This window comes from Heteronotia binoei, chromosome 10 (genome assembly GCF_032191835.1).
Source record: "Heteronotia binoei isolate CCM8104 ecotype False Entrance Well chromosome 10, APGP_CSIRO_Hbin_v1, whole genome shotgun sequence".
Classification (NCBI taxonomy): domain Eukaryota; kingdom Metazoa; phylum Chordata; class Lepidosauria; order Squamata; family Gekkonidae; genus Heteronotia; species Heteronotia binoei.
This window is the reverse complement of record NC_083232.1, coordinates 32043532-32064144: the sequence shown is the minus strand read 5'-3', so window position 1 is coordinate 32064144 and position 20613 is coordinate 32043532. Positions and strand designations below refer to the sequence as shown.

The 20613-nt window shown below is 41.9% G+C and overlaps 1 protein-coding gene across 1 annotated transcript; it reads left to right on the top strand.

Annotated features, from left to right (window-relative positions):
- The first annotated feature begins 4046 nt into the window (after nt 1–4046).
- On the top strand, nt 4047–19192 carry LOC132578355 (uncharacterized). Its single transcript, XM_060248299.1, has 6 exons — nt 4047–4120; nt 5482–5635; nt 7969–8129; nt 11762–11965; nt 13187–13368; nt 13649–19192. The coding sequence occupies exons 1-6, from the start codon at nt 4063–4065 to the stop codon at nt 19190–19192; spliced, it is 6303 nt and encodes a 2100-aa protein (XP_060104282.1). The 5' UTR covers nt 4047–4062.
- Nucleotides 19193–20613: the final 1421 nt, after the last annotated feature.

Sequence of the window (20613 nt, the reverse complement as noted above, 5' to 3'; positions counted from 1 at the left end):
ATTCTGTGGCTGGCGCTGGGAGAGGCGCAGACACGTAAGACAGGGAAGGAAAGCCGCTTCCTCCGCGAGAGAGAAGAAAGAAAAGGGCGGCAAGTTCTTGACCTGAAGTCTAGAATCATGTTCCAAAATTAGCTCATATGCGGGTCTTAGGTGCCCAGAAAAGAAAATGCAAAAGGATACACAGTGTAAGGGAGCAATTTTTTGTTCAGTCACACAGTCCAGTCCGACTCTTTGCGACCCCATGGACAAAGTCACGCCAGGCCCTCCTGTCTTCTGCCATCCTCTGAAGTCTGCTCAAATTTGTGTTAGTTACATCAGTAACGCTGTCCAGCCATCTCATCTTTTGTGGTTGCCTTCTTCTTTTGCCTTCTATCTTTCCCAGCATCAGGATCTTCTCCAGTGAGTGCTCCCTTCTTATTTGGCTGCCAAAGTATTTGAGCTTCAGCAACTGACCTTCCAAGGAACCGTCTGGGTTGATTTCCCTTAGGGCTGACTGATTTTATCTTCTTGCAGTCCAAAGGACTCTCAAGATTCTTCTCCAGCACCACAGCTCAAAAGCATCTATTCTTCTGCGCTCGGCCTTCCTTATGGTCCAGCTCTCACAGCCATACATTACTACTGGGAATACCATCGCTTTGACTATACGGACTTTTGTTGGCAGGGTGATGTCTCTACTTCTTATTATACTGCCTAGGTTCACCTTAGCTGTCCTCCCAAGGAGCAAACGTTGTTTAATTTCATGGCTACAGTCACCATCTGTAGAGCCAGTTTGGTGTAGTGGTTAAGTATATGGACTCTTATCTGGGAGAACCGGGTTTGATTCCCCATTCCTCCACTTGCACTTGCTGGAATGGTCTTGGGTTAGCCATAGCTCTGGCAGATGTTGTCCTTGAAAGGCAGCTGCTGTGAGAGCCTTCTCAGCCCCACCCACCTCACAGGGTGTCTGTTGTGGGGGAGGAAGATAAAGGAGATTGTGAGCCGCTCTGAGACTTTGAAATTCGGAGTGGAGGGCGGGATATAAATCCAGTATCATCTTCTTCTTCATCTGCAGTGATCTTGGATCCCAGAAATGTGAAGTCTGTCATGACTTCCATGTCTTCCCCTTCTATTTGCCAAGGTGTGATGGGTCGGATGCCATGATCTTAGTTTTTTTTGATGTTAAGTTTCAAGCCTTCGTTCGCGCTCTCCTCTTTCATCCTCAACAAGAAGTTCTTTAGGTCCTCCTCACTTTCTGCCATTAGAGTGGTGTCATCTGCATATCTGAGATTGCTGATATTTTTCCTGGCAATCTTAATTCCAGCTTCTGCTTCATCCAGGCCAGCATTCCGCATGATGTACTCTGCATATAAATTAAATAAGCAGGGTGACAATATACATCCTTGTCGAACCCCCTTTCCTATTCTAAACCAATCAGTTGCTCCATATCCCATTCTGACAGTTGCAATAGGTTTCCTCCATTATCTGTAAAAGAGGAGCTGTCCCTTCTGAGGAAAAATTGAGACAAAATAAGCAGTGGAACAGGACTGAGGTGTTCATGTGTTCCTCACTCGTTCCATGGGGAAGAAACTATGTTTACCATTAATCTGGTATATAGGACTTTCGTCTCCACCATGTACACCCTACTTGCTTTACAGACTCTTAAATCAGACTGTGGGGCGTCTGTTTACTCTCTTCCCATGCCTGCTGTGCGGGCAGGAAATGTCTCTACCCACAGGGCAGTACTTAATCTTCTCCCTGTGGGGGTCAATACCACACACCACCATTGGGATGCTTTTATTTTTTTAATTATTGATTTCATATTTATGTATTTTCCTATCAATATACCATTATTATAATAATAAGTGAAACATGTTCTATGAATTCCCAGCTTTTTGTGTTGTGAAAACTATGTCTCTCACGACCCTTCCATTGCAGAGATATAAGATGAAACCCAGCTCTCCTTACAGGAAGAAGCTAGAGACTTACTATTTGTTATTACTATTTATAATCAATATAACAATCTGAATTTGAAGATTTTTTGAAATGAAAAAGTGGACCCAGGGAAGGGGGTGATTGCTGCTGGGGGCACTAGGGCAGGGAATGTATAGGAAAACCTGCCATGTGTGGAAGCCTTATTTGTGCTGCGCTGTATTGGCAGCTAAATGAGCATTGGGGAAATGACACACGGCTTTTCCTGTTTGGAATCTATCAAAGAAAGAGCAAAGAGCAAAAGGATCTTTCAGGAGTCCTCTCTTCTCCATTAGTGAATTAAGGGAGAAGGATTTAGCCAGGAGGAACTCATGGCTCTCTTAGTATCAGATGAACACATGCCACAAACAAACAAATAAGATAGATGAATAGGATAGATGAGCACAGCAGCATGCATAATGTGCTATGCGGAAGAAGGAGCACCAAACAGGAACATGCTTAGAAATCTTACTCAGTTTGGACTTATTTTGTTCACTGAAAATCTTGTCCAAATCCTTTTAATGTCGCTGGGTCATGTATACAGTCTTTATGGTGTGTTAATTGTTTCTGTTGGTTTTAGGAGGAAACACATCCCCACCTGTAACTTCTATACCCGCTGCAAAGAAATTCTGAGGGACAGCAGCCCTCAGCCAAGTAAGCTTTCCTACAAAACTTCAGCTACATGGGAGAAAGTGTCCTCTTTTAGAGGCAAGGTAATATACAGTATTTTCCTAGTCCTCATCCAAACTGGAGATGTGAAGGTCCAGTCTCTCTGGATTGATGGCTCGTGCTAGAAGACAGACTGCTAATGGCCTTTCTGCATCTCCACTGTCTGTTTTTCCCAGGAACTTCTTTAGAAATTCTCCACACCATCCCAAGGAATAAACACATTGGTCTCTTCTCTGGCTCTTGTAGTACACCCCATCCTTTCCCTGCCCTGTTTTCAGGTAACCACTCACCCAGGGCTTTTTAAAAGCAGGAATGCAGTTCCAGCTGGCCAGGTGTCAGGGGGTGTGACCTAATATACAAATGAGTTCCTGCTGGGCTTTTTCTGCAAAAAAAGCCCTGCGACTTCTCTGTAGGAAGCACCTCTCTGGAGGACAGTGTTTTTCAGCTAGGCCAACTATGCAGGTGAAAGCATAGAACACATTTTTAATAGGGTTGCCAGCTCTGAGCTGGGAAATTCCTGGGCATTTAGAAGTGGAGAGGAGAGGGTCCTCATTAGGGGATAATGCCACAGAATTTGCCCTCCAAAGCAGCCATTTTCTCCAGGGGAACTGATCTCTGTAGGGTGGAGATCAACTGAAATTCCTGAAGAACCCGAAGCTCCACCTGGAGGGTGGAAACCCTACTTTTCAATACTAAATATTTTTACAAGGTTCACACTAGAAATGAGTCAACAAGACCTGGTTCAAACTTCCATGTTAGATTCCTTTATCTCACATGAACATTATTTTTAACACTATTTTTTACTTATTCCTTCCTGGTATCAGATAAAGAAAATGAGATGCCAGAAGTCTGAAATTGGCCACTAAGATCCATTGGAGAAGTGGCCATTTTTATATATATAGTTAATTTTTAAACTAATTTTCTACAATTCTATACAGATTTTGAAAATGAACTCAATAATTACAAATAAATGTCCAAGTAACATAGGCAAACTGGGAAGGCTCCTAGTCCAGATCTTTGTCCTGCAGTTACTAAAGCATTCTTATTAATTTTAAGTGCTTGTCTCTTTCTTACGTTGTCTTCGTGGATGCATGCTCTGATGTAGGAGAAATTGAGAGCCAATTTGGTGTAGTGCTTAAGTGCAAGGACTCTTATCTGGAAGAACTGGGTTTGATTTTCCAGTCCTCCACATGAACCTGCTGATGTGACCTTGGGTCAGCCACAAGTTCTCTCAAAGCTGTTCTGCTCAAGAGCAGTTTTGGGAGAGCTCTCTCAGCCCCACCTACCTCACAGATTGTCTGTTGTGGGGAGGAAAAGGGAAAGAAGATTGTAAACCACTCTGAGACTCCAGGTAGTGAGGGGTGGGGAGGTAAATCCAGTCTCTCTTCTTCTTTTAAATGCAAGTGATTTTCTATTGAAATAGCTTTCCATTTCAGAATGTGAAAAATGATGAACACTAACAATGAAATTGCTATTGTGGGGATTGGATGTAATTTCCCTGGAGGTAAGCACAATGCAGATCCAGAGCTATGCAGATCCCATGGAGAAAGCAAACTAAAAATGCTTTGAATAATAAATAAGGCATATATCTATTTCATCAACATATAAGATTTTTACATATATAAACATATATTTTGCAATAATTTTTTTTTTACAATACAATTTTTATAGGTCAGTTCTAAAGTAATTATACTGTCACGAGTCTTAAAGTGGATGAGCCATACTGGGTTTTGATAGTTTTGATAGTTAAGGAAAAGGAAATAATGGTTCCCACTGTCCACCAAAAAAGGCTGTTCTGGCAATCTGCATGACCAAAATCATGTTGGGGACATAAAGGAGAATTAGGTGAGATCTAATGAGAAAATTGGCTAGATCCAACCCATTCATTGGGGTGTCATTTTACACATGAATGCAGGCATGCATGGGAAAGGAAGACTTTGGCTGGTGTTCTATAGCTGTTTTGAACCACTGGAAAAATATGGCTGTTTAGGGCTGCCAGCCCAGCTTTATGCAGCAGTGGGGGTGGAAAGTAGCAAAATAGTATTGTGTGATACTATGTCATTTCTGACTGTGAACCCAAAAGTGATACCATTTTGCTGTGCAGTGCTCTAGAATTTCCCATAATCTCTATTGTAAAGACCATAGAGATTCCTAAGAATATCATGCCATCCCCCCCGCCAATTTTTTGCTCCTGCCACTGTATGTGGCAGTGAAGGCCAGAATTAAGGAGAGGAAATTGCTTGCCACATTGGTCAGCCTAGTACCCCTGCTGCAGCCGATGGAGGGGATGAGGAAGCAGTTTCCATTGATTCAGCCTTCCCACACTCTAGCCAGTGTTGTTCCTGGAAGCCTTCTGAGTACAGGGAACAGCATTTGTTGGGGGAGGCACAAGATCTAAAGCAGGGGTGGCCCAACTTGCTTTATGTAAGAGCAACATACAATAAACATCAGATGTTTGAGAGCCGCAAGACATGAACATCAGATGTTTGAGAGCTGTAAATAGATGGGGAGAGGTGAAAAGAAAGCAACTTTAACTTTAAATGCATTCTCCAAGCTGCCAGCTGGCTTGGCTTAGAGAAGTGAGTTAAAGAAAGAAATGCATTCTCCAAACCAGTCAACAGAGAGTCGGGACTTTGAGAGCCACACAATATGTATGAAAAAGCCACATGTGGCTCCCGAGTCACAGTTTGGCCACCCCGGTCTAAAGCAAGAAGAGGAGTTCTATGCCTCCAAATTTGCTACAGTTTATTTTTTACTGCATAAATTATCCCATCTGTCCCAGAATACTGTGGGCCCTTGCTTTGAGAATATTTTAGGATTAATTAACTTGAAAGGAAGTAGCAATACTAAAATTTCAATCTCCAGGTGAAGGAATTGATAATTTCTGGCGAGTGCTAGAAGAAGGCAAAAACTGTACTACAGTAATACCACCTGAAAGATTTAACATCAACGACTGGTATGATCCAGATAACAGCAAACCAGGAAAAACAAGCACAAGACATGCAGCTTTCACTGAAGAGTAAGTCTTAATCAACAATCACATTATTCTGGTAGAAAATACACCTGACTCAGGTTCCAAGCAATCAGAAAGCAGAACTGACATGAATATGCATGAGTTTCCCACCCCTCCAATCTGAATAGATGCTTCTCCTCCCTTTTGTAGACTCCTGTCGGGGTTCCCCAGGCCTCAGAATGGGGAGAGGAGGGGTTTGTATGACCTTGTTCCTCACTCACTGTGGGATGTCTGCTCTTTCAAAGTCAGAGCAGCTTCTTCCTTATCCTCCCTGGCTTGATTTTTTGCTTGCCTTTTATAAGGGAAAGGACTGTGGCTCACTGGCAGAGCATCTGCTTGGCATGCAGAAGGTCCCAGGTTCAATTCCCTGGCATCTCCAGTTAAAAGGATCAAGTAGAAGGTGATGTGGAAGACCTCTATCTGGTACCTTGGAGAGCCATCACCAGTCTGAGTAGACAATACTGACTTTGATGGACTGACATGAACATATGAAGCTGCCTTATACTGAATCATACCCTTGGTCCATCAAAGTCAGTATTGTCTACTCAGTCAGGCAGCGGCTCTCCAGGCTCTCAAGCTGAGGTTTTTCACACCTATTTGCCTGGACCCTTTTTAGTTGGAGATGCCGGGGATTGAACCTGGGATCTTCTGCTTACCAAGCAGATGCTCTACCACTGAGCCACCATCCCTTCCCAACAGTCTGATTCAGTGTAAGGCAGCTTCATGTGCTGATGTGTTCATGTTCAGCCCCACACTTCTCCCCAAACCACCCTTTTTAAAAACTCTTGGCTGCCTCCTGAGGAGCCTATCACATTGTTTATGTGGGGGAACTGTTACCTCCTCCTTGCCTTGCAGTAGGCATAGAAGGAAAAATCCTGTGGGGTGGTATCTAGCTTCCAGAAAATCCATCACAGTACTTAATTAATTTTTAGAATTTACTGATGGCCTTTAACTTAGATGGTTTTAACAGGAGATTAGCCAAGTTGATGGAAGATGGAAGTTATCAGTAACTGTTAGCCATGGTGGATGGATACATAAAATCTCCATGTCCAGAGATAGTTATACTTTTGAATATTAGTTGCTATTAGGGTTACCAAGTCCAATTCAAGAAATATCTGGGGACTTTGGGGGTGGAGCCAGGAGACTTTGGGGATGGAGCCAGGAGACTTTGGGGTGGAGCCATAAGCAAAGTTGTGACAAGCACAACTGAACTCCAAAGGGAGTTCTGGCCATCACATTTAAAGGAAAGGCACACCTTTTAAATGCCTTCCCTACATTCAAAAAAATGAAGAATAGGGGCACATTCTTTTGGGGCTCATAGAATTGGACCCTCTTGTCCAATCTTTTTGAAACTTGGAGAGCATTTTGAAGAGATTCGTCAGCTGCTATGCTGAAAATCTGGTGCCTCTACCTCAAAAAACAGCCCCACCAGAGCCTCAGATACCCCCATATGAATTATCCATTATACCCTTTGGGGATTGATCTCCATAGGGAATAATGAAGTGCCCAGCAGACATTTCCCTCCCCCACCCCGTTTCTGATGACTCTGAAGTGGGGAAGGGCCTGCTTCCACCTGGGGATTGACATCTCTACTCACGAGTTGCTGAACTTCCAACTTCTTCAAAGTAACACAGAGCAACCAAATGTTCAAGTTTACCCTTCCTATGCAAAGGACCTCCGAAGAGATTGTGCAACCAATGGAGTCTGGGCTGCTTTCACAGCCACTGGGAGCAGCCATGTTGTTCTGCCTGCTCCCCCTGCCCCCATTCAGCCTTAAAGACACAGACACACCATCCCAAGAGGAAGCCTTTCCAAGTGGAGTCTGAAGCTTCTGGAGGTGGAAAGGCACATGGTGGCTGTGGGGCGGGGCTTCTCCCCACTGACCAGCTGACTGGGAGCGGGAAGGATCCTGGGAAAGCAGGAGAACCCCCGCTGGGACCTGGGGATTGGCAAGCCTAGTAGCTGTGGAGCAGACATTAAGGAAAGCCTGTTGCATTCAAGGCCTGGTTGTAAACATATCAAAAGCACCATGCTAAGCCAAGGTCAACTCAACACATTGCATTTATTTATTTATATATCTACTTACTGGTTTGGGGACACTTTAGGCCACTTAGCTCCCCAGAGGGACCCAAAGTGGCTTTTGGTGACCCCTAATGGGGAATGGAGAACCTTCAGAGAAGTGACTTGGTACAGGCTTCATCTGCCTCCTGGTTGTGGTATTCCAAGGAGGTCACCCATCCAAGTACTTGCCAGGGTTAGCCCTGCTTAGCTTCTGAGATCTGATGAGATTGGGCTTGCCTGGGCTATCCAGGTCAGGGCATGTGACTTTTGTTTTGTAGGTTTAACACATTTGACAACAAGCTTTTTGGAATCAATGATGTGGAAGCTGAGTGCATGGATCCCCAGCAGAAATTGCTTCTGGAATGTACCTATAGAGCACTGGAAGATGCTGGAATCACTAGAGAAAATATTAGTGGCACCAAAACAGGAGTTTTTGTTGGTAAGACAATTGTTTGGCCATAAAAACAATTTCGCTATTTTAGGAATTTCAGTGGACTTAGATGGGTGTAACTATGTAGGATTTCACTGCCAAAATGGAGTATGCAATGCTTGTTCAAACTATTTCTGAAATGTGCAAAAGTCAATTAAAATGAATTTTCCTGTAGTTTCAGTGTGTCAAAGCAATCTTGACTATGCAGCATGTGCCGCCTTACATCAAATTTAGTATTTTAGAGTATAGGAATACATACATACAGTTTCTGTACTGGGCACTCTTCTCTGGGTTACTGTCCATCTGAGATTCAGGCAGCTATGGAGATGGCCTTTTCAGCCCAAATGGGGAGTGCCCTCCCAAGACAAACTGGGAGGCACTTGCATCAATTTCTTCTAGATGCCAAGCCAAGGCCCTTAATTGTCCTGTGCCTTTAGCACCAGATGTATGCTTTTACTGTTTTATGGTAATTGTTTAGGAGTTTTGATTTTTACCTGTTCCCATTATGATTATTTTTATTCTATCACATCCGACTGTTTTGATTTTTTAATTTATTCTTAATTTGATGTTACTGTATACAGCTCTATAAACCTTTTAATTGAAAAAAGTGGCTTATAATTTTTATAGATCTGCATAAATCATATTAGGTTGATGAATCAGAATTTACATATAATTTAATTAATTTATTAACAACATTTATACCCCATCTTTCAGCCCTCATAAGGGTAACAGAGGCGGCTGGCTGATTAAAAACATATATGATATGATCACATCTTAAAAACCATTAACACTAACACTTTAAACCAGACACTTTAAACCAGAGCTAAAACACACATCCAAAGTCAAAAACAATTACAATCAGGGCAGGAAGGAGGGATCAATGAGGGAATGCCAGATGAAACAAAAAAAGTCTCCACCCACTGGTGGGCAGTGGCAACAGAAGGGGACAGATGAGTCTTCTTGAGAAACAGGTGTCCTTGAGAAACCAAGAAGGCCCGTGTTGCCAGGTGCCTGATCTCAGAAGGCAGAGATACTGGAAGCAGGACCACAGTGGTGGGATAGGTTTCTAAGAAAGTAGGCAGTCCTTCAGGTATTTTGGTTCCAAACCATACAGGACTTTAAAAGTCAAGACCAACACCTTAAACTGAAAGCCAATTTAGACAAGCCAAGACTGAAGTGATATGGTACCTATAACCAATTTCTGTCAGCTTCCTGGCTGCAGTATTCTGTGCCAATTCAAGTTTTGGAACACTTTTAAGGGCAGCCCACATAGAAGTCATTGCCATAATCTAATCTAGATGTAACTAGGACCTGTACCATAATGACCAGATTTTTTCTGCCCAGGAAAGGCCACACCTGGCTAACTAGTCAAAGCTCATAAAAGATGCTTCTGGCCACACCTGCCACCTGCTTATCCAGCAGTAGGCTTGGGTCCAAGAGCAACCTCAGGTTACTCATTGGTTCCTTCAAGAACTTGCAATCTCATCCAGTTCTGGTGACATCTTAAATTCCAGGCCATAGCTTTTTTTCACCAATAGCATTTCTGTCTTGGATTAAGTTTCAGTTTATTAGCCTGCATCCAGTCCAAAATTGCCTCCAGGGACTAGATCAAGGTTTCTGCGATCTTCCTGGAATCAGCCAGAAGTGCGAGATAGAGCTCAGTGTCATCTGCATATGGGTGACAACCATGCCTCACCCAGCATTTCAAGTAGATTTCAAAGATGGAGCCTTACAGTACTGCATGGGCCAAAGAGCAAAAGGGTTGAGGAACAGTCCCCCCAGCATCACTTTCTGAAACCTACCTTCCAGGTGGGACCAGAACCCCTGCAGAACGGTGTCTGGAAGGGTAGTCCATAAGGACACCATGATCAAAGTTGCTGTTAGGTCCAGGAGAATCAACAGAGTTGCACTCCCACTGTTTATTTTCTGGCTCAGGTCATTTACCAGAACAACCAGGGCTGTTTCAGTCCCATAATTAGGCCTGAAATGAGACTGGAGAGAATTCAAACAATTATTAGTCATTATGAGCAAACCATTTGCTTTACTATTTTCACAACACTGAGTACAATCCTAAGCCAGTTTGGTGTAGTGGTTAAGTGCGCAGACTCTTATCTGGGAGAACCAGGTTTGATTCCCCACTCCTCCACTTGCAACTGCTGGAATGGCCTTGGATTAGCCATAGCTCTCATAGGAGTTGTTCTTGAAAGGGCGGCTGCTGTGAGAGTTCTCTTGGCCCCACCCACCTCACAGGGTTTCTGTTGTGAGGGAAGGAGATAAAGGAGATTGTAAGTCACTCTGAGACTGATTCAGAAGAAGGGCGGGGTATAAATCTGCTGTCTTCTTCTTCTAAATTGAGTCAAATAATTGTAACATTGAAGTCAATAGAAAGATGTAAATCTGTTTAGGATTGCACTGCCTGTTCTCAATGGTTATTATTCCAACTTTTGATGTTGGAAAAACTGAAGTTTAAAGGCTTGTGCAAAACTAATGATTTGCCCAGTGCCACAAATTAAGTTTTAGAATACAATCCGAGAGAGGTCACTATAATGGATAACACAACAAAAAATGCCAGCTAGTGACCAATTTACTAAGAAGTATATGGAAACCGGTCCAATTGTCCAATCATGTACATTCAAGTTCCAAAGTAGTGTGGTGACAAGCCAATTGATTAAGTACTTGTTTCTTTCCAGTCTTCATCAGACCTGGGACCACTAACAAAAGAAAATATTATACAAAAATATCAGAAGGACATTCAGACACCACCAACCCTCTTCCAGTGAAAAACTATATCATACTTACATATTGATTCAATTATATAGATTCTTTACACAATTTTCAAAAAAGAGGGATGCAGAGCATCTCCAGCAGCAATTTCACATCGGCTACAGCTCAGTATGTGGCTTCTTGCACACCCTAATGGTGCAACTAACATGTTTAAAAAGGCAAACATCTCATTTACAGCAGCCGTTACACAAACCTCTTAAAGGTAAAGTAACATATTTCTAATGCAACATGCTAAAAGAAACAAGCACCACAAACTATATCACAGCAGATACAACATACAAAATATTCCATACAAAGAATGTCAAATCCCATAATTTATACAAAAATATGTTATCACACAGTATAAAGAAGACCATTCATAAAAAACATGTCAAATCATTGGTCGTATTCAGTCCATATGGAGAAATGCAATTCAACTGGTGTATCCAGTATGCCTCTTTTTGCAGCAGGTTCTTGTGCACGTCTTCATTTCTGTATGTTTGTTCATATTTGTATAAGGTGAAAAAACAAAAATCTTCAGTCATGATTCTTTTGCAGCACTACTTGAGCCCTTAGAGTACATATTCTGGAACACAGAAGCAGACTTAGGAACCATGTGATTGAAGCTCCTATGGCCAGCCATTTTATGCAAAAGAAGAGGGTTGGTGGTGTCTGAATGTCCTTCTGATATTTTTGTATAATATTTTCTTTTGTTAGTGGTCCCAGGTCTGATAAATTTTTGTATCCTAAGCTGTTTTATGTGCCTGCCATATATATTGGACCACTGTGTGTGTTAAATCTCTGAGCAATAACTGCAATCTAATTTTCATGAGGAGACTCTTATATGATCTGTCTCATAGTTGCTATGTTTTTTACAGGTATGATGAATCGAGACTATGGGCTTATAAGAACCTATGGCACCTCTGAAATAAACCATTATGATGGCACGGGGGCAGCAATGAGCATAGCTGCTAACCGGATTTCATACACTTTTAATCTGACTGGGCCGTCCATTGCTATTGACACCGCCTGTTCCTCATTCCATTATGCTTTGCACTTTGCCTCACATGCAATTAAACAAGGTATTCCTATGAGGATTAAGAATGTTTCCTATTTAGCAATGTTAATTACAAAAATAGTTAAGCAGAAATGAATTGGAATATCCTGGGGTATGATTTGGATTCTAGCAAAACCTAAAGATAACTAGCTTTTCTCAGATGTCACATTGTCACACTCCATGTGTCTACAAACTTTATGTATTGGAAGCACGCATTTCTCATGATCCCTCTAATAAATGCATTTGCTATTTTGTGTAAATAGGGACAATGCCCATATTTACCATGTGCATAAGGAATTGGTGTGTGAGGAAGCAAACGCTGAAAAATCCAGTGCCAGTGTTGTGTAGCGGTTCAGAGTGGCAGACTGTAATCTGGAGAATGGGGTTTGATTCCCCACTCCTTCACATGAAGCATGACTGACCTTGGGCCAGTCACAGTTCTCTCAGAACTCTCAGTTCCACCTACCTCACAAGGTGCTTGTTGTAGAGAGGAAGGGAAGGCAGATGGTTGTAAGCTGCTTTGAGACTTCTTAAGTAGAGAAAATCAGGGTATAAAAACCAACTTTTCTTCAGTAGAGTTGAATGTTCATGGTAAATATACACATCGCCCTGTTCACAGACTGCATGTACTCAGAGAATCTAAATGGTTAGTGGACTCCTGGTTAATGCAGTTGTGTTGTCTGAAAAGGGAAAGCCTGTTCTCATAAGAGCCAGAAATGAGTACAAGAGGACAAAGATTTTCCAAGTTAGTGTACTTGGGATCTGCTTATTGCGGGGGGGGGGGGGGGGGGGAGGGGGGGCGGGCTAGACTCACTGGGTGCTTGTTCTTTCATAACATAGCACACAAGATAGCACTTGGGGAGTTATTGTGAAAGGTGGGCTGATGAGTGGCATCATGTGGAGTAGTTGCAAACCAAAGGATTAAGAGAAAAATAAGATCTGCAGGAAATATGATTTACTCACTATGATTTATAAAAAGCATTTGGGTTATTGGGCTTTTGCGCAATCTCATTTTCCTCACTTGTAAGTTCCTGTTCCTTGGGGAGGGGGGAAATGTCTGTTCCACACATGTTTTGCACCCTCTTGTGCTCGATTTGATATTACCTATCTCCCAGCCAATGTAAACTCTGCAGGTTTTTATGCCAGATGTAAACCAGTGTAGTATAGAATCAACCAAGAGCAAGACCAAAGTGCACCCAGAACAGACATCCAGAACAGACAATTCTTTTCTTTTTTAATTGCAAAGGAGATTGTGAAGCGGCTGTGTGTGGAGGAGTAAACTGCATCATAGATCCACAGATGTTTGTAACACTGACTAAAGCAAAAATGATTTCTCCTGAAGGAATCAGTAAACCCTTCTCTGGAAAAGCAGATGGTTATGGAAGAGGAGAAGGTTGTGGTGTTCTGTTGCTAAAACCATTGCAGAAGGTACTACTTATAAATCAGCTTGTCTTATCCAGTTACTATAAACTCCTAAACGGATCAGGCCTTAGAGATTCCTAGGAAACTTTCTGCATAATTCTGCCCTGATAACATCAAAGTTTCTAGGATGGATGGCCTGAAAATATACTTCATGTTACAAAATGCGGAATATATCTGATTATTGGAACTGTGAACTATTCCAGTAGTAATGTAATCTCTAAGTCTGCTGTTCTAACTTTTCACAATCTTAAGTAATTCTTTATTCCTCCCCTCTTTTCAACAACAGGCAAAAGAAGATTTCAACAAAATATGGGGTGTTATCAGCAACAGCGTCGTCAATCAGAATGGAAGATCTGTCACTCCAATCACCAGACCATCTCAACAGGAACAGGAAAACTTGCTACGCAGCATTTATCCATCTCATGTCGATCCATCCATGCTGCAGTATATTGAGGCCCATGGCACAGGAACCCCTGCCGGAGATCCCACTGAGGCCGAGAGTATAGGCAACATCATTGGTAAAAAGAGGCCTCCTAAACTGCCCGCTCTCAAGATGGGCTCCGTAAAAGGGAACATTGGGCACACGGAGTCAGCTGCTGGGGCTGCAGGCTTAATCAAGGTTCTTCTCATGATGCACCATGGAAAGATTGTCCCCTCGTTACACTTTTCTGAGAGCACTAGTAGCATCGATACACAGAGATTAAATCTCTCCATTCCAACTCATGTGGAGAAGTGGGAGGAGTCTAGTGAATTTGGCAGGGTGGCTGGGGTCAACTGTTTTGGATTTGGGGGCACTAATGCCCATGTTGTTGTCAGACAGGTTAAACAAACCCCAATTCTTCCCTCAATCAAAAGGCCTGTTGAATTGTTTGTCCTTTCTGCGGCTTCCGGTCACTCTCTCAAACTAGCACTGGAAGACACTGCTAGACGTGTGAACACAAGTGAGTCAGTAATGCTCCCAAATCTGGCGTATACATCTGCCTGCAGGAGAAGCCACCTAAACTTCAAATACAGAAAAGCATTTGTGGTGTCTTCTCTGCAAGACTTAGAACAGCAGCTACTATCTGCAGCTGAAATGGAAATGGTTCCATCCAAGAAAACTCCACAACTGATTTTTGTCTTCTCTGGTAACGGCCCAAATTTGAAAGGAATATTCAAGACTTTGTTGAGATCTGAACCAGTGTTCAGAGACAAATGTAAAGAAACAGAAGGATTATTTCAGCAATGGATACGGCTGAGTATCCTAGAACTGATGGAAAGTGGAGATGATGACTTGACAAGGCCCGAAATAGCCCAGCCCTTACTCTTCATCCTGCAGGTGGCCTTGGTCACTCTCTTGCGGCACTGGGGAATGAAGCCAACTACTGTTCTTGGCCACTCAGTTGGCGAGGTTGCTGCTGCCCATTGTGCTGGCTTTATTTCTCTGGAAGATGCTGTCAAGGTCATCTATCACAGGAGCAGGTTACAGGCAAAGGTCACGGGAGGCAGAATGCTGGTTGTTGGTAACATCCCCGTTCAAGAGGTGTCGGAAGCCATTGGCGCATACTCTGGGAAGGTCTGCATTGCAGCGTTTAACAGCCCTCAGTCCTGTACCTTGTCAGGAGATGCAGATTCCATCAATGCCGTTCAGAAAGATCTAGTTAAATTATTTGGTGGAAGAGATGTATTCCTTCACATTTTAAATGTACCAGTTGCATATCACAGCCACATGATGGATCCAGTACTGGAAGAGATAGCAGGAAGCCTTTCTGGGTTAGAGAAGCAGAAGCCTGAACTAGAGATGGTTTCAACAGTGACCGGGAAGGCTGCCTCAGAAGATGACCTTGTTTCAGGCAACTACTGGGCCAGACAGGTTCGAGATTTTGTCATGTTTGCCCAGGCCATTTGGACTTCTGTGAAAGATAAGCAGAATGCTGTGTTTGTTGAAATTGGTCCCCACAGAGCATTGCAGAGGAACATTATTGAAACATTAGGAAAGCAAACTAAAGTCTTTCCTTCCTTGCAAGTTGACAGAGAGTATGAGGTACTTCTTACATTAATAAAAGGCGTATTTGAACTGGGGTTCAGTCCAGATTGGCCACATCTCTATGATGGATATCAAAGTGTACCAGCAACATATCCCAGGTATCAGTTTGATCGTAAGAAGCTGAAGTCCCACATAAACATGCTGCAACAACCAGTTCTCAAAGCCTCAAAACACCCTTTAATTTATAGTATCAGCAGTGACAATACAGAATTCACATCTTCCATATCTCAGGTGCAGACACCGTACATCTATGGGCACAAGCACAATGGTGTCACTCTAGTTCCTGGTGCCTTTTTTGTTGAACTTGCTTTAGCAGCTGTGATGACTAGTGCAAGACTCAAAATTCCCTTGCAGTTTGGTCAGGTGATGATAAGGTTTATATCACCTTGTGTTTTAAATGAACATTCCCATGTTTTGAAAGTAAAAGTTGAATTGCAAAAAGAAGCACAAGATTTCAAAATACTATCCCTGTCGGGTACAGTTTATGCATTGGGACACATCACAGTGAGACAAAAAATACCACTTGAAGAAAAGAGTATTTCCTACACAGATATTTTTCAACGGTGTAGATCTTGCATAAGCAACAATGCAATCTATGAAATGTTATCTTCCTTTGGGTTCCAGTATGATTCAACAGTGAAGCAGATGAATGATGTTTTTTACTGTAAAGAACTAAAGGAAGCTATTTCTTTCATTAAAGTGAAAAAACAAATTGCAGCAGAAATGCATGAGTATTTTATCCATCCAATACTCTTAGACTGCTTTCTGCAAATGACAGGGGTGATTATTACAAAAACTTCCAAATATAGTATCGGATTTCCATCTTCCATAAACAGTCTTGTCATAGTCAGACCTTTGGAAGAGGAAATGCTGATGTATCTGAAAATAAGCAAATCGACAGAGAAGTACATAGAGTTCTGTGGATGCTTTACAGATAAACATGGTTCCATCTTAGCTGAGCTGAAATGTGTTAGGATTACTCTTATGAAGGAAGCTTCCAGAAGTGAAGATAATATGCTATTTGAAAATAAATGGAAGGAAATACCACATTCCCACATGATCCAGAACTCAGGAGATACACCCAAGGCAGCAGTGTTTGCTGATAATATAGGAGTCTCTAAGCGGCTGCAAAAATTTTTACATAAAGATTCTAAGTTTTTGATATACAAAGACTGGGAGAAATTGCTGGAAGTCAGAAGCTTGGAATCGCCTGCACAGGAAAAACTTAAACTGGTGCTACAGGATTACACCAATGTTTTGTTTATGTGGGGAATCCAACAGTTAAATGAAGGAGATCCAGACTCTGTGGTTGCAGATTTATCAAAATGCTGTGAAGCTCTTCGGCAAATCATTATTGCTTTGAGAGCAAAGAACATTCATTCTTCCATCAAGATCATCACATACAGGACTGCAGAGAAGTCTGTAGACCACATTAATCCTGGCTTTGCTTTGTATGGCATGATGCGAAGCTGTATGGTTGAAGTTTCAGAAATCACATTTCAGATTATTGATATTAGTACCACAAGCACAATGGACATCTCAGCCTTAGCAGATGCTTTAGTAGAATATAATGATGATTATTCTGAAATCCATATCCATCATGGGAGAACATATGTATCTGAGATCAGACGTTCGTTGGTCAAGGATGTAGATGACAATTTACCTCCTCAAGCTTGTCAGAGTACTGAGTGCTTCAGTCTTTTCACTTCTGACCCGTATGAAGTGAGGGACTTATTTGCTGAGCTGGATGATAACACTGATATTCCTGTTGATGAGCACTGTGTTGAAGTTCAGATTGAAAAAATAAGTCTCCATTCTGAAGACTACTTTCCTGTTAGTGTCTCTAGCAGTAACTTTGGAAACACGTTATACTGGAATTCACAGACAATTGATAAGCACAGGCTCCTAGCTCTGGATTGCAGCGGGACAGTAGTTGCAGCTGGCAGCAAAGTGAGAGGGGTTAAGGTGGGAGACCACATTGCTTCATGTTACCCAGTGACTGCATCTTCCAGAATCAGGATCCCAGAGGCGGCTTGCTTTAGCACTCAGAAATTCCCATGCTTTGAAACTGTGCCATGTGTATCCTTCTTTAGAATAGCATGGGAGGTTTTGCATCAGACCTTGCCAGAAATGAAGGGATCTTTAGGCATTATTTCTACTGAACCAGAGTCAGTTTTGTGCAAAGTGTTGCATCTATCAGCTCAGGAAGCAGGATGGAAAACCATATATACAAGATCTGACAGCAATCTGGAGCTATGTGCTGATCAATGCAATGCCCTCATTTTCCTACCTCCTCTAGAAAGGTTGCCCAAAGATGGCTTAGGTTGCTTTTCAAAACTCCAGGATGTAGTAGTAATATGTGACAACCACCATGCAGAGTGTCTGAGATCTCTCATCAGAACGGATTGTGAAAACGTTCAAATTCATATTCTCAGTCTTACCAGCATTTTTCAGAAAGCATCTCTGAAGAAAACAACAATGCCTTTTTCCAGTTGGGTGGAGTCATTGCAACAGAAACAGTTTCTGAACTTACCTTGCTCAGTTTTCCAGCAAACAGAGAAATGTGAGAACTTGGGTTCTTCAGCATCATCCCATTTTACCAGAAAAGCTGTCCCCTTTGTAATGTTAAAAGGTAATGTGCACAACCACCTTTTTTCAGATATTCCCCTGTATGGAGGAACGGGGAAAATGTTTAAGGAGAATGCTGTTTACATAGTTACAGGAGGACTCACTGGGCTTGGCTTTGAAACAGTTAGATTCATTGCTGAAAATGGAGGAGGAGGCATTGTGATTCTTTCACGGAGAAACCCAAGTGCTGAGAAGCAGAAAGAAATAAGGGATTTGCAGCATCAGAATAAATGGAGCAGAATAATCACTCAGCAATGCAATGTCATCTTTAGATCTGACGTTGAGAAAGCTATTGGTGCAGTTGGCAAGATCTTTCCAAAGTGCCCAATCAAAGGGGTATTTCACAGTGCTGTGGTTTTACATGATGGATCCATTGAAGCCTTGACCATATCTGATTTTGAGGAAGTTTTCAGTCCTAAGGTTGCAGGAGTCATGAATCTTCACCACGCTACTCGAGGGCAGGATCTTGACTATTTTGTATGTTATTCATCAGTTGCTTCATTCCTTGGAAATTCAATGCAGGCAAACTATGCTGCGGCCAATTCCTTCCTGGACCTTTTCTGCCATTACAGGAGAAACCATGGACTTGCAGGACAGTCCATTAACTGGGGTGCCTTGAATCTTGGATTACTGCAAAATCAAAACGAAATTCAGAATTTATTAGAATCAAAAGGTATAGGGATTCTGCAAGTGAAAGATTTTTATGAATATTTAAAGTACAGTTTAATTCAGAACAATCCTCAACAAGCGATCATAAAGTTCAACTTCAAAAATTTAACCAGTTATTTCATTTCGCAAAATCTTGCATTCAGAAATCGCATGCATTCAGTCATCATGGAAGTCAGTGGTGGGAAGCTTGAGGTTTCAGAGCAAACTGTGTCCCAGGACTTGGTTCCAGTAAAAAATGAAGATTATATCATGTCCTTGATGAGCCAGCTCAGTGGTACAGATCCAAGTGATATTGCAATGGATTCATCACTTTTGTCCAGTGGCATTGATTCTATGTTAGCCATGACTCTGCAGAATCGCATTTTTCAGGAACGAAGAGTTAATATACCACTTGTGAAGCTACTTGATCCTAATACTACAGGGCGTAATCTTGCATTGTTTCTAGAAGAAAAATCTAAGGAAATCAGAAATTCTTACAACTTATGCTTCAGGAATACAGAATACTGAGGAATGCTGACATTTTTGCAAATTTGACAGTTTTTATATCACTTTTGGAAGCATAAATAATGATAATAATTACTAAAATTCAAAAGCAGGTATAATTTGTTTGAATGATTTGAATAATTTGTTGTTAGAACTGAAGTATTTCATATAACCTTTTTCCACTGCGAATTTTCAAGGAAATGTACTAATTAAGATGTGCTGAACATTCTGGTTTTCGTGTTTTCATTTTTCCTTTCTCTTTTGAAATTGGGTCCAGGATCAAGTAAATGTCAAAATGTCAAACATGAGTCCAATAGCTCCCTTGGAGCTTTGATTCTTGAAAGCGTATACTCCCAAAATCTTCTTGGTCTCTCAAGTACTAAAGGTGTTGAATCTAGCTGCTACTTCAGACCAACACAGCTATCCTCTGAAACACTAACACACAAAGATATGGTACAGTAGAGAAGATTGTGTCTCTGAAAATATCCATAACAATGTTCAAAAAACAGGAGTCAAGTTGCACCTTTAAGACCAACTTAGTTTTATTCAGAACATAAACTTTCGTTTGCTCTATGCACACTTCATCAGACGAGGAATCTGGTTCTCATAACTGTTTCCATCATTGCTTCCCGAGGCATTTACATTTGTTTCAGTAAGCTGGGTTTTGCCGCCGCCACAAAATCGTTTTTCTCGAGACTAGTTTTGGTCTGGTCTTTTCTCTACGGGCGTTTCAAACTTGTATTGTAAAAGTTTTCCTGCATTTTAAAAGACTCCTCCAAAAGCCACCACAAGGTGTGGTAATTTGCATGAGAACTGACAGCACTTGAAATTTTTACATATCATTGCTTGCGTCATCTAGTGATTTAAATTTGTATTGTTTTTGCAGTGTTGACATGATTTCCAAGCAGTTGTATACATTTAACTAAGCACTGGTATTCTGGCTGTCCTCTGATCAGAGACACCTCACCCCAACAAACTGAAACACTTAAATGTAAAAGGAAAATAATTAAAGTGGAACAGTGGCAGGCGATTTGAAGACTCTAAAACTCTGGATCAAACTGAATGTAAAAACACCACAGTGAGCAGAGCCACACATAGCTGGTAGGCAGTGGCTCAGAATGCAAAATGGTACAAATTTAAGATTCAATGATAGAATGGTAAAATTAACAAATTGAGCAAACCTTTGATCTGAGTAGCATGAGCATGCCAAAGCAATAAAACAGTAATACGTAAAAATGTGAGAAGGGTGGTGAGAACCAGAGAAGATTGTGAGGAACGCCAAAGGGATCTGTTGAGGCTGGGTGAGTGGGCGTCAACGTGGCAGATGCAGTTCAATGTGGCCAAATGCAAAGTAATGCACATTGGGGCCAAGAATCCCAGCTACAAATACAAGTTGATGGGGTGTGAACTGGAAGAGACTGACCAAGAGAGAGATCTTGGGGATG

Excerpts from the sequence above, each read along its gene's own strand:
- LOC132578355 (XM_060248299.1), top strand. The coding sequence starts at position 4,063 with ATGATGAACACTAACAATGAAATTGCTATTGTGGGGATTGGATGTAAT. Across the intron at positions 4,121-5,481 it reads TGGATGTAATTTCCCTGGAG|GTGAAGGAATTGATAATTTC; the intron begins GTAAGCACAATG and ends TTCAATCTCCAG. Across the intron at positions 13,369-13,648 it reads TGCTAAAACCATTGCAGAAG|GCAAAAGAAGATTTCAACAA; the intron begins GTACTACTTATA and ends TTTCAACAACAG.